The sequence below is a fragment of the Falco biarmicus genome, chromosome 6 (genome assembly GCF_023638135.1).
Source record: "Falco biarmicus isolate bFalBia1 chromosome 6, bFalBia1.pri, whole genome shotgun sequence".
In the NCBI taxonomy this organism is placed as follows: Eukaryota; Metazoa; Chordata; class Aves; order Falconiformes; family Falconidae; genus Falco; species Falco biarmicus.
The window spans coordinates 79,346,107-79,363,064 of NC_079293.1; the positions used below are offsets into that span (position 1 = coordinate 79,346,107).

The window sequence follows — 16,958 nt, forward strand, 5'->3', positions numbered from 1 at the left end:
TCCAGGAAACACCTGATAATGTTAATTTGCTTGAGAACCTTTTAAAACCACCCAGCAATTTCAAGTCATTCCTTTCTTCCCACAGTTCCCCCATGCCTCCCAGCACTGTTTCAACACATGCATGAAAAAACACAAAAAAGAAAATCATAAAAGCTCACCCCTACATTTCATCTGAATAAAATCCAGCTGGTGAATGGACTGCAGTAAAGGTTCGCTATCCAGAGTCAAGTCAAACTCAGCAGACACTTTTGGCTCCAATGCTCCTTTGACCCACTGTTCCTGAGATACCTGAACACGCTTGATTAAAGCATCCGAAATCTGAAAGAGAGTATCATCCAGCTTACAGTGAAATGGCAGATGCACACATTAAAAGTGGCAGAATGCCTGTGAGATACAGTACAAAGTAAGCAGGAATTTGACAGCGCAACAGCTGAGATGGGATCTCATCATTTTGGGGTTAGGTCCATTTACGTTACGACCTTTCATCTCAGCTTTTCAAAACAAATACCATCTTAGGGTAGGAAAATAAAAATCACATTTATAAAGCCTGTTAAGATTCTGTTACTTATCATGCCTCTGAATGCCACATATACTTCTGCGCTCTGTTCTCCGATCTGCACAGTCTATTTTTGCTCTCTTGTTTAAAAAGTACTTGCACAAAGAAAGGCTTAAATGCTAGAGGTTCTCTCCATTCAACAGAGATGATTCAGTGGATGATAGCTGAAAGGAATAAAAAAATCAAATGGGAAAGAAGGTGTATATTTCTCACAGTGAGGGTGCTAAGCTGTCTGACAGATTTTTGAAGAATATGATGGAATTTCTATCATTACATCTAAACTGAATGTCATTTTTAAAGCTTTGCTCTAGCTCAGCCCACAGATAATTAGCCCAGAAGTCAGACTAAGATGATCACAATGGACTCTTCTGGAAATGAAATCTCAGCTCTGTGGGAATTAATGAACTCGGCTGTCCTTGAGTTCAGTGAAGCTGCCATTTGGATATCTGGAGTCCCTCCCAGTCAGCTTCCTGTAAGTCACAGGGAGCAGAATTTTCTTTTGAGTGGGTCAGAGAGAGATTTCCTTCATTGCAGGAGTTCAAGTACCTTTCCTCATTACTGTTACTGGAAGACACTCCTGTCTGAGCCCCTGCATCAACAGCTCCTAACCAGTCTGTGCAGTAAGTGGAGGAGCATCTCATAGCCCCGCAACAACCTTGGAGTCACTTACTGGGGTGCTGGATCCCTTGGCTGTGTTTCAATGTCCCGGCTGGAGGAGTAGTTGTTTTAAGTAATGCAGTGCCACATTTTTATTTGGTTTGCTGGTTGCACCTATGCAACCATCTATGAAAGCAGCATTAGGTAAACCAGGACAAGGTAAAAACAGAAGTATTTTTTAATAAAAGAGGACTGCAAAGAATGAAGCCACAAGGATTACAGGAAAAGTAAGCTGAAATGAAAAATGAAGCATTCATCTAGCTAGCAAGTAGATAAGACCTAAAGGTTTCATTTGTCCTGCAGTACCCAACCAACAGCCTGCTAAAATCTGTGTAGTCTTGAGATTAATATACACCACACATTACTCACTCGTGCTTGAGACCAGACGTGACAGTAACAATCAATCTGGAGTGCTAAGAGGTTTAAGTTGGCTAATTCTCATCCTGTTTTTTAGGGATGCTGCGACAGCCCCCTGACACTCATGCGTTCATGTGTGCAACGTGCCCGGTTCAGCTGACAGCCACACGTAGATCAATTTTTTGGTGGACTTTTCTTCTTAGGTAATTAATAAGGCAACAAAACAAACAGGGCAAAATAAAATAATAAAATTAATTAGGCAAACAATTAGTGGGATAATTAATCTGTCATGTTTTATCTCATCAATAGACAGTTTCACTGCTTGCACCTAAGAAACAACATCCTGCAAATGAAGGCAACTGTCGGCTAGGACATATTTTGCAGAGGGGGTACCTGGACCCTCCAGCTGTGAGACAGGTCTTGTAGCCCTGTGAGGTGCAACCACCCCAGTGATGCAAAGCTACATGCAAATCCTTAAGGCTGGATTTCCTCACAGGGGAGACGCTGAACAGATTGTTTCACATGGGAAAGGGTAAGCAAAGGGGAGAAGCAAAAAGGGGAGAAGTAGTACTCTGCTGAGTCATAGACCTTTCCAAATTGATCAGATAGCTCTGGGAGGTCCTGTGTTGGGTTTCTCAGATGAGAATACAATAATATTCTGCAGAAATTATAATTAACTGCACAGCATCTCTCTTTTGGCCCAGAAGGAAGGGCTGGCAAGAGGAAAGACATCAGCAGTCAGGTAAGTGGTATGACTGCTAACTCCACACCTCAGTCAGAGCACAGCTGTTTGAAGCCATCCCTTCACCGGGACACTCATGCAGTCACCAAACTATCTGAGCTTTTACACAGTACTAACAGGACCTAAAGTGAACCTGCCTCGGAGGTGGAAGAGGCTAATTGGCAAAGCCGTCCATTTTTTAGATTTAATTTTAACAACTTTTCTTTTTTTCCCCCAGAACATTGGAAAGAAAAATACCTGTAAAAACCCAGAAGGATCATTTTCTTTGATAACTTCTAGGCAGTACTCCATAAGCCCTGTTGACTGACGTAGCTTCAGTGTACAGTGATTTATCTGGTCCCAAACAACCTGGAAAACAAGCATCAGTACAGTTCTGATGACTGCCTCAGCTTACGATGAATTGTGTAAGATTATTTCAGAAGAGATGCAACGAATGGAAGAGTGTGTTAAAGCTATGCTTAATTTAGCTGCCATATGGCCATTGCCATATCTCCATCAGCTACACTCACTTGCTCTGTATTGTAAATACCGATAATTAGCTTGGCAAAACGTTGTGCACAGGGAATCTCAATTTTCAGAGCAGATTAATTGCTCAAAGATCAGGCTTGCTTAGGGCAGAAAGAGCACAGAATATGTTTCTGCATTTGCAGCATTCACATTTACAATCACACTTTCACTAAAATCTGAGCTTTCAAAAAATCCTTCCCTTAAAAGGCAAATATTATAGAGGATAACTGCAGGAGTGGTTTCTTGCAGATTATATTCTACCATTCTCTTCACAATTCACCATCGATCTTGCTGTGCTTAAGAATGCATGACTGGGATTAAGAAATAAAAAAGCTGCAGCTCATTTTTCCAGATCTTAGACTTGATTCTGCTGCCACGTGGCTGTAGACTAGGTCTAACAGCACTGTGTTCCATAGCACAGCCTCTGACTGCAGGATTAGCTGCGCCGTGAGCAGTATGTCCAAAGTTTGGTTCTTGTTGGTTCTTCTTAAGCACGGGGTTTTTTAAGTGCTGATCTCAGGCGGATCTTAATCATTGTTTGCCATGTTAGTTTTCCTTCTGTCTTAGATACTATTAATGTTACTGGCACTATAATATCTCAAAACCACATATGCAGTTCAACATTTCCAGAAATGTATCTATTCAAACATTTCCTGACTGCCACTTTGTTCAACCATTTATAGCTTGCTTCTTTCCAGCCCCCTTTACTGCATTTGAGAGGTACATGGATTTCTGGAGGTGCTTGCCTGAATTTCAAAGCTTTGAAGAGACATCAAAATCCCAACATTTCACTTGGGCAGAAGGTCCCAGAATCCAAGCCACACAGATTTCAATGATAAGTACCTCCCGAAAGATAGCCTGAAACTATCAGGTAAATAAAGACTGATGGCCTGATTCAACAAAATGCTGAAGCATACGCCTCTTTTTAAGCGTATAAGCACAGCTCCACTAAACTGCTGAACTGAACCTGCTAAAGGGCTTTAGATTTTGGTCACTAGGGATTTTCATGGTGTGGTGGGCTGGGGACTTGGCAAAACACAACGACACCAGGTATCAGCAGCCAGGCGCAGTCGATGAGAGTTCTGCTCACCTTCAGCTTGTGCTCACGTTCTTTGGTCACCTTTGTGAGCAGTTTTGCCTTCTGTCGTGTTAACGCATCAACCAAGGCATCACACTGAGCGACAAGACAAGCTTCATAATCCAACCCATTCTCCTAGAAGAAGGTGAGAGTCGTACTCATCAAAGAAAGCATATTTTACAGCTTAAGCTAATGCTCATTCTTACCTGTTTCTCTATTCAGAAAAGATTTCCTTTCAAGACCTCAGCATTTCTGTTGCCCTTCTGATTTCATTATAGCTGTACCAGTAATAACTGCATGCTATAAAATGAAATAGTATGATGCTATGCCATAAATGGGCTTATTTAAAACATTGATTTACTGGCACTTTCCGGACAACAGATGTAGTACAACATAATATAAAAGCTAAACGTAACATACACAGTGCATACATATACATAAGAAGATTCTGCTCCATTCTATTTTAATTATCCCACTGTAGCAACTTTGAAATCACTGGCTCTACACCATGGCAATTAGAACAGAATTATGGGCCTGAATCTGGTCTACAGGCTTATTACAAGGAAATTAATCAGGTACAAGGCCCTGAGATTTGTGTATGGCTTCAAGTACTTTTTTGAAAATAGCTAGCACTTGGCAGTGGAGACACGTATTTGATTAGCTTAAAAAAAAATAATACATGGCAGTTTTTATTCACATTGTAGTAAAACTCTCTACTGGGCAGAAGCCAGCATCCGAGGCATCCAACACTGAACCTTGAGTAGAGCCTGGGTACCACTTAGCATAACAAAAACCCCTGCCCTATCAATGGGGAACAAACCACGCTACCACAGAATCCCATGCAGCTGTAGAAATGTGAGTAGTTGTATTACAAGGTCCTGAGCTGCCTCTCCTCCTGCGGATACCTTTCTCTGACCATGTAACTGATGCTGTAGTACTCATTCAAAGGGAGGTTCTCCCTCACTCCCTCTGTTTGTGAAACCAGAAGGAGAAAGCTTTCAGGCTCCCCTTTTGAGAAGATGTTTAGTTGTCCTATCAGCTTTCCTCCCAAATACCCAAAAGAAAAAAAAAAAAAAAAAAGGCAACAGCATTAAATGTGAGAAGATTTTAAACACATGCTGAAGGAGAAGCATCTCTGTGGTAAGCCATCACATGCCCCTAACACTACAATCTCTTAGCTCTTTAATTTATGTTTTTCTCTTCTTGTCTTTTCCTTTGCTTTGTCTTCACTCTTGAGAGAAAAATTTTCAGCACTGTATTCCCTTCCCTCACTGTGATCCATGCATCCCATTCTGCCGCTGAGGGATGCAGGGTCACTCTTCCCTGAGAGGTCCCGGCCGCAGTCCTAGACCTGCCAGCAAGATGGGTATGGGGGAGAGACAACAGACGGCTCAGTTACTGTTCACAGGCTTGTCTTAGACTTTTCCTGTTTGCATCTCTCCCTCCTCGGCTTATATCACACCCAACTCCCCCTTACGCCCATTTCCATCCAGCTACTCTCAAAGTGCTGATTTGTGTACAGAGCCTGACTCAGTAGATGGCTGCGGTGCATCATCTCTCTCCTCATTTTCTGTTCACACATCAAACGGGGTGTTTGGCGATATGCCTCTTTCAAGTGAGAAAGGATGAAATTGTTACAGCAGATGGGAAAACGTGAAAATCAGATAATGACAGCAACAAGGAGGAGTGAGGAAGCAACAGGGGCAATGAGGAGCAGGCAGTTTCTGAAAAGAGGAGACCAAGAGATTTAAAAGGGACCTCAGAAAGGAGAAGGGAAGGAAAAAAGGGGGAAACAACAGATCTGCAAAGCAAAGTAGATTATGAATTTGCAAACTGTCCCAGGCGAGATGAAAGCCCAGCTCCTGGTAGCTCTGGCAAACTCAGAGAGTAGATAAAGAGTGCAGAGGGCTGGCTGGTCTGCTGTGCATTGAGTCAGGATAATAAAATGTACATATTGCTCACGCCTTTGTGTAAACATACATTTTAAAGAATTTTTTGCTGAGGGGCAAATGTCTCTGTGTGTGTGTATAGCAACCATCTTAAGACTTCCACGAGAAATAACCTGCTCTGAGATACATGGTTCTGGGTATAAATTATGCAGGAAGGCTACACCTATTCCTCTGAAAATAACAGTCCATAAACTGGTGGGGTTTGGTCCAGATGCCAAAAGGCACAGATCAGCTCATGGCACGTCTAAACCCTTTCCCCTCAGATCATGTGGCTGTACCAAACCTGTCTACAGGAGTATTCCCTGGTGTGTGCTATCATCAAATGCTGCTTCAGCATCACCTGGGACAAATGCAATTGGTCATGGGAGAAAACCATGCCAGGGAGCCCAGTAAGGGTTAAAGTGCGTGAATGAGACTCTCAGAGCTGTGCCCTAGCCTTGGTTTACTTACTTTACATTTGCAGCTGATTAGTCCTGGCAGTTTGGTTTGCTGAAATTTGATGTCCTCATACAGACTCACAAGTGGAGACTGGCTCAGAATGTGAGGGTCAGATTCAGCTTTGTGCCCAGACGTAGCTAAACGTTAGAGTGTGACTGCTGGATACAATTTCCTTTTCTGAGTTTTCCTCTAGCATTTTAAGCAATGAGCAGCATCAAATAAATGGCTTGGTCTTTTGGTCTAATTGAAGCAGCTCCCTTATGAAGAGCAATTTGGCAGTGATTTTATTGAAACACATTAAAGGATTTTACAGCATAGTCATAAACAGTCGTAATAGGTCACCTTTAGGTTTCAAGAGGGAAAAATACTTTTTTAATGGAGCTAGTGACTCAAGAAAAGATTGGTGATAGACTACTGTTTTGGATGAGTTATCTCATCCTAAAATAGCTGTTCATACCTGTAGGAAAAACTGCTCCCTAGAGGTGTCTGTCTTTCACCTTGGACAATGAAAGAAGCCTAAATGATTAGGTTACATGAGCTACATAACTTTTAAGTAGGTAAAGTCAGCTGAGAGAAACTTCACACTGTGTCCAAAACACGGCACGTGACAGGTGCCAGTTGGTGGTTTCGCTCTGGTTCCTTTCAGTTAGATGTGCTTTTGGGTTTTTACCAGTTTCTCAGTCTTAGTTTGTTCCCTTCCCCACGTGGCCACAGAAGACAGTGAGGGTGGGTGGCCATGCTGCCCTGTGGCAACCTGAGAGCTTGGGCAGCATCTGCGGTAGAAATTCATCACCTGGAGTGTTAACTGGAATAATTTAATGATTAAATTCTAAACTAAATAGAGATTTTTTAGCTTCTACTTTGGCTTTCTGTGACTAACAGGCACAGGACTTGCTTGCTGATGGAAGATGAGCAAGCGGCAGAGCAGGCACATCAGAGAGCAGATGATGTGTTTCCCACAGGAGACCCACCGCCACAGAGCATGGCTGCTGCAGATGACAAGTGTCCACTCCTGGGCAGTGTGCAGCTCAAACTACAGCGGCACACTTCCAGCTACACTCTACAGGGTGAAAAGGACATTGAGGATCATCTGACCTCCAGCACTGATGAGTCTAAATTTGGTTGAAAATAGGACTTGTTTCATTTTGGGTTTGTGCCCTCAATTACTGCACTCACCATGAGCCCTTTCTGACTATTAAAGCTGGGCAATTATAGGCATGAAAATATCTTCTGCTTCAATAAATGACCACATCGATTTAGCAGCATTTGTTTCTTCTTTTTTTTTTTTTTTTACTTCCTACAAGTACTCTAATAAACAAGCTGAGTGGATGTTGTCCAGATACGAGTACATATTTAGAAAAAAAAAGATGAAAAACAAGTAGCAAATTTTAAATGTGTTAAAATGGTAACTTATCCTAAATGTCCAATTCAAGCAATTGCAGTCAGGAAGGAGCCCAGAAGCATGACCGATGGATTCAATCAAATACTAATCAACACAGCTCAGACATACAGTATTGAATATCAGCTTCTTTGCAATAAACAGCAAACAACTGAGAAGCTAAGAGGGGCTTGCAGGCATTATTTGATGCATAATTTTGCCTAATAAATCGTCCAAGAAAGGTTAGATGATTCCAGGAAAGATGAGAATAGCACAAGAGACAAAGTCATCAAATAAATTATTCACTCAGTTCTATCGATTACTGTATTACCAAAACAGCTAATATTCTACAGTTACCTGAATCTGCTGCAATAGATTTTTCAGCTGAACCAAAAATTCTTTAGCTTCTTTTGCTTTATCTGAAACACCGTTTAAAGCCTGAGACAGCTGTGCCTGCAAGGAAAAAAAGGAGGGGAAAACAAAATTAGAGATAAAATGCAAATGTGTTTCTTACTAATCCTTAGGTCTGATGATTAATAATGTGCTAAAAGGCTTACTTGCTGTCGCATGTACTCTTAACGCACAGAGTGTTTGTGCTAGAAAAGAATAGTTAAGATTTTTATTGTAATAAGATTTAATAAAGGTGAAATATGCATGTGGGGGCAGTCAAGTATTGTGTCTGTACATTCCACTTTATTGCAGTGACTTAGTAAGTCAAAATATCTTTTTATAAGACAGCTACCCACATATATAAGGAGATAATAGTCTTACACTTACACAGTAGCGTCTGTCATGATGAAAAATCCCCAAGTGCTTTCCAAAATGGCACTGTTTTTTTCATCAAAGTCTGAATTCTTTATAAATGTGGTAGATCCTACCAAACCTGAGAGAGACTAGGACTTCAAAGACAAATCTGCATTTTTAGACTTCATAGTAATGTCCCTTCGGGGCTCCCATTTCCTGTGCTCCAACCCCAAAAAAGGGTGAATATTTCTGGAAAAGTTGGAAAAACCCTTTCCTCTAACTTTGACTGGTGAGACAAATGGAATATGTCTTTTATAAGTCCACACTGAAGACCTAACCTCCCCTTCCCTCAGCTGGCACCTGAGGTCTCTAAACCAAACCAGAGGCTTCTCAATGGACTTCCAGGATGGGAAGGAAACAGTGGTTCTGCCCCCCCCGCAGACCCAGAACTGCCATGGTCTGACTGGAGCAGCCCCAGTGCAGCTTCCCTGGAAACCTGGCTGGGATTATGGAAACCGTATTGCTCTGCTTGTCAGCCCATGGCAAGCCCAGATCCAGCGTTACTTCTCCGTTCAGACATAAAGCAGAGCGACCAGATAGGTCCCATGATGAGTGTCCTGCAGACCTCTTCATGGGTCTACCCCTCAGGTGGACTTGGCAACTACCTCACTGAAATTTGGCAAGTCACCACTCATTCTCTGCTTCCTTCTTGCTGCCAGAGGGAAGAAAATTACTCCATCCCTGAAAAAGGGTACAGCTCACTTCTTCAGGCTGCTTGAGCTTACCTCCTGCCTAAACATCTCCTACTCATCCTCCTTTTGTGCTCGCTCACTCATGCAGGACAGCAAAGAGCAGACCCAGGCAGCTCCCTGCGGGCACTTCATAACCCAGCTCCAAGGCAGGCAGCTGTCTCAGCCCACATGGCTCTGTGGGAAGCGGGTATGAACCCTGACTGGGAGCTGGGACTGAATTATAGAGAAAGAAGTCAACCTATTTTTTTTTCCTCATATTCACACAAATGTTTCCCCTTTAGCCCAGTTGTAGGTATAACATTAGTGCTAAATTTGAAAATAAAATTGGCTTTACTACAACTCATTTGCAACAAATGTAATGGGAAGACAATTACTGTGTATGTTTCTCAATATTTGGATACTTGGTATTCTCTTACACAAACTCACATCAGCACAAAAATTTAAAGCGATGATGTTTGATATGAATGCTGCTTGAGCTCACAGAAGCAAACTCCAGGTCCTTAAAAGAGTCCCAGCTTTCTGCCAGATCAGACAATCGGGACTTCAGATCAGCTCTCCATGGACTGATCATTGTCGCCAGAGTTTAAAGCCCACCCTCTTTGATCACACTTTGTGCTCCATCCACAAGGCACATCTGAGCCTGTGGTTTGTCAAGCTGACACAGGACAAGCTGGAAGCAGTGTATGACCAAGGGGCTGGGGAGGAAGCAAGAAAGAAATAGGTGGTGAAAGCAAGATACGCTCTGCCATTGACTGGCCCGACCAAATTGTCGGCAAAGGATCCTTTCTTTCAAATCAAAATCAATGGCTGGTCCTGACAAAAGTAAAACGTGCACTTTTCCAACATCTGCCCTAGCTCTAAAATCATCTCAAAGTGCACTTCACCAGATAAGAAGAGCCAAAAGCTATATGTTGGCATCACAGCAGCCACAGAAAACTGAATCACTGCATACGAATTGTAGCCGGCATATGTACGACGGCAATTAGCACAGTCAGTCCTGGCTCCTGGCATGCTCCCGTCGCAAAAAGCTGCAATAGAAACTCAACGATGTCATTGTTCAAAGGGCTCATAAGCAAATTGCCATGTTCATTAAAACCTGTGGTTGCATTAACACAACTGCAGTGTGAAGCTGAGGAGAAGACCAGATTTCCATTTGTGAAACCCACTTAGAGATAATAGCCTTGTTTTTCCAAGCATTTGTAAAAGATACCTTACAAAGCAGTGGAATTTAGTCATGCACTTCCCATTAAAATCAAATGGAACAACATGACTAAGCCCTCAGTAAACCAACCAAGCCATAAAAAATGCCCTGTACTCTCAAAGCAATCTTTTGTGCTGCAGAAATATTTACTGGAAGCCAAACTGAAATGCTGCAAGCTCCACTAACTGCGACGATTAATAACACCTGACAAAATGATACTCTGCCTAGCGCTATCTCTACTTTGATACCTGGTCTTTCAAGCAATAATGTGGATGCTGGAGATGGATACTGAGTTTCTACTTCTGTCAAATACAGGAACAGAGATAAGAAGGGTGAGTACTTAAATCCAGATGGGTATGGAAGACCGATGCTTCCTTTGATTTTAGAAAATGAACCAGATAATGCCCACGTCCTTTTTCAGTTCATGCTCATTTAACTTGTTTTCCCTCCATCTCTCCTTAGTAGTGGACTAACTATTGACTAGACTAGCTTGCCCTGGCGCTGAATTCTGAAACAGCCCATGTGGTTCTGGGAACACAACTCTTTAAGCCAGCAAATAAAAGCAGACACTTGGACGCCAGCACTTGCCTTCAACTGCCTGCCTGCCTGTCCTTCACAGGCCTATCCAGCTGTGGGTTTTTTTTGGCTTTTTGGTATATATATATCTATATATATATAGATATATATATATATAGAGAGAGAGAGAGAGAGAGATCTCCACTCAGAATGGGCAAAACGTCCATCATCATTCCTCATACTAGCAGGTCAAAAGCCCTACCAACTTAAATCTGACAACAGTGTCACTGTTCTTGCTATGAAGACATAGAAAGACTTAACTGTTGGCATAAGACTTACACAGTTTTACTTAATAACCTTAAACTGCCGGTCCAGATGCACTTTTCATGCAAGTGAATATAATGAAGTCCATCCAAGTCAGTGGATTTTTCACAGATTTATGCCACTGGAGCCCTGTTGTTGTTTTATACCATTTTTAATTTCTCTGTAGAAGTCACATACAGCAGCGTAATGGGGAACCTGCACCTTAACAGGGGCCAACAAATCTAGTACAGCTTTTATGCCAGCAGTGCAGCTGAGGGTAAATGCACATTTCATTGCATGGTCTGCAGCACTGAACAGACAAGGTTATACACTCTGTAATTTGCCACTAGATCATAGATTCATAGAACGGTTAGGGTTGGAAGGGACCTTAAAGGTCACCCAGTTCCAACCCCCCTGACATGGGCAGGGACACCTTCCACTACACCAGGTTGCTCAAAGCCCCGTCCAGCCTGGCCTTGAACACGTCCAGGGATGGGGCATCCACAGCTTCTCTGGGCAACCTGTTCCAGTGCCTTGCAACCCTCAGAGTGAAGAATTTCTCACTATGTAAGGCCCAGACAGACAAGTTAAACAGTTTGAACAAAAGGCTAATACAGAAGTGGAATGGAAATGGATCCTGAGACTGAAGGCCGGCAGGGCCTCTGGAAAAGCAGTTCTACAGTCAGTAGAAAAAATGTTTGAAGTTTGCTGTTGTGGAATGAAACTGTGTCCTGAGAGGAGGGTAAGTGGCTCTGGCAGCCCTTCTTAAATGAAGAATACCAGCCACTGGCCTTAGAAGGAGATAAGCAGGTGCTTATCAGTTGATGGTGAACAACTAGTCTGCCAAATTTACTGGGCTAAGAATGCTTATGGACAAGCCCTTCCAGCTGCCTCTACCAAGCTATGCCTGGAGCATCTGGAGAGAACATATAAAACTTGAATTACATTTGGCATACCATTCTAAGTAATTTATGGTTTGGCCAAAGTAACTACAGGTAATAAACTTGTAGAAATTGCTGTATCTGAGAACTATTTCTAAGCAGAAGCATCCAATTCCAAAACAATTTATCTGAATGAATGTGACCTGATGATTTAGGCGGTCTGGCTATGTGTTTCCATTATATTTATTTTCTGCCAAGCACATTGCTCTAGGAAAAATAATATTCACATGAGCACAATTTTAGAGTCCCCAAATTAGTTAAATTTGAGTATTTTTTTTCTTTCGACAGAATTTTCACATTGATTAAGTCTGTAAATAAGAGGAAAATCGCATTCTTCGATGCCTTAGTCCTAGAAAAAAAAATACAGTAAAAATAGAAGCCTCCAGGGTATTTTTCATTCTTTGGACAATATTTGACATTAGGAAAAAGAGCAAGTGACTGACTCTGAACTTTGATTACACCAGAGTTTATCACATTGTTCAAAAAGGCATCAAACGGTTTTAACTCATGGCAGACCATAATATGGCACAAGCTGGTCTCTCACACTCTCCAAAACACCAGCCACACTTGAACAGTGAACTCAGTCCCTGCTCATTAAAATAATTATGCTCAGAAGTGGATTCTGCCATTGCCATAAACAGCAATAGCTGCAAATTCGTAATCTGCTCCTTCTGGGCCCGGGGAACTTCTCCTATGCACAAATACCCATCACGTTAGGGAGGAGATGGCTGAGCCCTTGGCAGAGCATGCAGACTGAAACACGTACTGAAAACGTTTGTCTTTCTCAAATGGACAAACTATGGAGATCACCCCAAGGGGCACCTTTTTTGAATCTTAAAACAGTCAATTTTTTGTCTTGCCAGATGTCTTGGCCTAGCTTGTGCTCAGCCACTTCATGGCTGAGGGACTATGAGACCAGTCATGATTTTGCCCTCTCCTGCAGTGTCTGAAAGGATCTCTCCGTGCTGCCTTTACTGCTAGCTGCAGCTGAGAACGGGAAGAAGAGAATTCGGTGACCAGCAGAGCTGGCCAAGTGCTCTTTGCACAGCTGTGGGGGAAGTCCTTCCCCCACCCCCAGTACAGTGGGAAATGCCAAAGGACTGCTCTTGGCACGGGGATATTAAAGTCCCCTTTATATGTTCATACTTATTAACTAATCATTTTTCCAGTGTCCGCCCTTCTCAGCAAGAAAGAGCTAACTTCATACACCCTTTCAGCTTCTAAGGTCATGTCTTGCTCTTTATGCAAATGGTTGCAAAGTCTTATTTTTAACAAGAAGAGCATGGCCAAGTGACCCGGCAGCTCTACCAGACCTCGGCAACCCCCCTGTGTGGCAAAGCAGCTGCCTCCAGTGTCTCCCCAGGGGTCCCAGGGAGGCCTAAGGAGCATCACTTGCAGGGGAGCGTGAATCAGGTCATGACATTATGTGAATCAGAAGAACCTTTACTTGTCCTCAGACCCCATCCATCCTGCGGTTCTTCACTAATCTTTGTGTCATGGAAGTCCCTCCAGCCGTTCCTCCTGGCCTCCTTGTTAAGTGAGTGGGAGGGGAGGCCTCTTCGAGGGACACCACCATGCCTCGCAATCCTCTTTATCACGCTTTCCCGTCTAAAATGTCTAAAACATTCCAGTGTCTCTGGGCCACTCTCCCTCATTGACAGGTGGTGGGAAATGGTTGTGGCAGCTTGCAACGAGTCCTGGCTGACAGGGAGGTGGCACACGGAAGGAACGACCATCCCGCCTCCTCGCAGGCAGCTGCTGCCACCCGTGAGAGGCTGGGATGGCCAAGGACCCTGTGGCAGGCAAGCAAATCAGCGAGGTGGGCTCGCTAATCCCAGGTGCCCGGCTGGGGCCTGCCTGGGCCTGAGGTGCGCTGGCCACGGCGAGGCCGACATGGCAGGGAGCCTGCGGGTTGCCTAGCCCCGAGCAGAGGCTGCAGGGTCGCTGGGCGGTCAGCAAGGACCTAAGAGCACCATTCCAAGGGGGAAGAAGTCCAGGAGGACGACGGAGGCGAAGCAGCCTCACGTGCCACAAACTCCAGCCCGATGCCGGGACACCAGCAGGAGCAAACCCCAGCACCGAGCGTCGCCCCAGCTCCTCCGGGCCGGCCGAGGGGACTCACCTTGTGCTGCTTCCACATGGCGCCCAGGGCCTTCACGTCGTGCTTGCCGTGCCTGCCCTCTTCCAGGCACTGGTAGCAGACGGGGCTGCGGCAGCTCACGCAGTACATGCTGTAGTTCTCCAGGTCGTGCTCGGCGCACGTCGGCAGCTTGCGGCCGCCGCCCGCCCCCTTCCCGCCGTCGCCGCCGCCGCCGCCGCCGCCGCCGCTGCCGCCGCCGCCGGGGGCGCCCGGGTGTGCGGGCGGCGGCGCCAGGCGGTGCTTGGCGAAGGGCCCGCGGGCCGGGTGGCAGCGGAGCTGGCAGGCGGCGCAGTACAGCACCTCGCACTGCTCGCACAGCACCGCGGCCGGCTCGGGCGGGCTGCGGTCGCAGAGCTGGCACTTGGCGGCGGCGGCGGCGCGGCCCTGCTGGTAGCGCTGCACGATGGCCTCCAGCAGCCGGTTGCGCTGGAAGCCGCGGAGGCCGCGCTGGTCCAGGGAGGCGCTCCGGTGGCACTGCGGGCAGGTGAGGGAGGAGCTGGCGGGACCCGCGCCCCGCGGAGCCGCCGCCGCTCCCGGGGGCGCCGGCACCAGCGGCAGCACCCGCACGCCGTTGGGGGACTTCAGGCTGGGGGTGTAGGAGCCGTAGCCGCTGTCGGTCTCGCTGTGCAGGCTCAGCTTGTCCGCGTGGTCCCCGCCGCCGCCGCCGCCCGCCGCGCACTCCGAGTCCAGGCAGGCGGCGGAGCCCGCGGCCGCTCCCGGGCCCGGCGCGGCGACGGAGGCGGGCGGCGCGGGGCCCCGCGGGTGGAGCAGGGCCGGCAGGTGCTGCTCGCTCTCCGGGGTCTGCACGGCGATGGTGCGGGCGCAGGGCAAGCAGACATTGTGCGAGCAGGGCAGGATGATGGGCTCCCGGAAGAGCGAGCCGCACACCGGGCACTTCAGCTCCTCTTCCATGGCCGCGCCGCGGCTTTGTGTGCGGGGCGCGGGCAGGCTCAGGCGGGCGGCGCGGGGTCGCAGCCGGCTCCCCCCATCCCCCGCAGCGCCCCTCGCCGCCTACCTCGGCTCCGGACGCCGGGGCGAGGCCGGGAGGGCTCCGGCCCCCGCTGCCGCGCCGGGCGGTTCAGCACCCGCCGGGGGTAGACAGCTCCGCGCCGCGCCGGGCCGGGTCCGAGGAGCCGCCCGGCGGCTGCAGGCGGCTGGGGGCGAGGGAGAGGCGGCCGGCCGGCCGCGGCGCGGGCAGCGAGCGCGGTGGGGCTGTTTTAACGTTGGTGGCATAGAGTAATAATATATGGGGAAGGGAGGCGGGGGAGGAGGGAGGGCAGGAGTAGGAGGGGGCGGGAGGAGCCCTTTCCAGCAAATAAGTGGTCGCTCTCTCTACGGCTCTGGACGGCGAAAACATTTTTTAAAGGAACTCTCTGCAGCGATGTCTTTATACGTTTAAATAAAGCCATTGTTTGGGTAGCGGACCGAAGGCAGGCGGGGTTCCGTTATGCCCAGTAGCCCTTTCCCCCCCTCCCCGGAGAAAAAGGAGGACGCCTGCCAACAAGCCGAGAGCGCGCCTCTCCCGCACGCACCCCCCGTGCCGGAGCGCAGCCGAGCGCACCGAGCGCCAGGCGCCGTGCAGAGGCCAGGAACGCAAAGGGGTTAAATGGGAAGGGCCAGGCGCGCTTCCAAACGCCGCGGCGGGAAGGGGCGGAAGCGGGCAGGGCCCGGCCACCCCGCACCGCCCCGGGCTCGGCCCCGCACCGCCCCGGGTCCGGCCGCCCCACACCGCCCCGAGCCCGGCCACCCCGCACCGCCCCGGGCTCAGCCCCGCCGCTCTGCCCCGAGCCCGGCCAACCCGCAGTGCCCCGAGCCCGGCCACCCCGCACCGCCCCGGGCTCAGCCCCGCCGCTCTGCCCCGAGCCCGGCCAACCCGCAGTGCCCCGAGCCCGGCCACCCCGCACCGCCCCGGGCTCGGCCCCGCCGCACCGTCCCGCACCGCCCCGGGCTCGGCCCCGCCGCTCTGCCCCGAGCCTGGCCCCGCCGCCCTGCCCCGAGCCCGGCCACCCCGCACCGCCCCGGGCTCGGCCCCGCCGCACCGTCCCGCACCGCCCCGGGCTCGGCCCCGCCGCTCTGCCCCGAGCCCGGCCCCGCCGCCCTGCCCCGAGCCCAGCCATCCTGCACCGCTCCGAGCCCGGCCAACCCCCACCGCCCCGGGCTCGGCCCCGCCGCCCTGCCCCGAGCCCGGCCACCCCGCACCGCCCCGGCCCCGTCGCTCCTCACTGCCCCGGCCCCGGCCCCGCCGCCCCGCACCGCCCGGCTCGCAGCCGCCTGACCCCAGCGGAAACTGGCTGGGAAGATAAATGAGGGCTGACAGCCGAGAGTTTATGGACTGAAAATAACCACCCTTAGAAGAAAGAAACCAGCAGTGGGAAATCCCCCATCTGCTTTATTTACTCTACAAATGCTTAGCGTGGATGTAACTGGTCTATTTTCATAGCAGTTATACATAAGAGTGGTTTCACTGTTGTTTTGTTTTCTTCTTCTTCTTTTTCTTCTTCTTCTTCTTCTCTTTTTGGTCTATCTTGTTTAAAAGCCTCTTCTGTATTAAGTTCAGATCCCTAATCAGATCCTATTTTTTTGTTCGTTTTAAAATGCGAGCTGCTTTTTTTAGAGCAGCTTTTTAAAAAATGCAAAGGCAGAACTCACTGGTGTCAAATGAAAAAAAGAAGAGAGAAACATATTAAAGGCGTTGCTTC

The 16,958-nt window shown here is 48.0% G+C and overlaps 1 protein-coding gene across 2 annotated transcripts in view; it reads right to left on the bottom strand.

Annotated features, from left to right (window-relative positions):
- Positions 1-15,539, bottom strand: part of TRIM67 (tripartite motif containing 67) — a 37,511-nt gene extending 21,972 nt beyond the window's left edge. The window contains exons 1-5 of one of the 2 annotated variants that reach the window (XM_056343510.1): positions 14,242-15,539; positions 8,020-8,115; positions 3,910-4,032; positions 2,550-2,660; positions 165-318 (exon numbers count right to left, since the gene is read on the bottom strand). In XM_056343510.1, coding sequence (XP_056199485.1) covers positions 165-318; positions 2,550-2,660; positions 3,910-4,032; positions 8,020-8,115; positions 14,242-15,171 — 1,414 coding nt within the window. In that variant the 5' untranslated portion in view covers positions 15,172-15,539. Of the gene's footprint in view, positions 1-158; positions 319-2,549; positions 2,661-3,909; positions 4,033-8,019; positions 8,116-14,241 lie in introns of both variants that reach the window. The other variant, XM_056343509.1, reaches the window with a different exon arrangement.
- Positions 15,540-16,958: the final 1,419 nt, after the last annotated feature.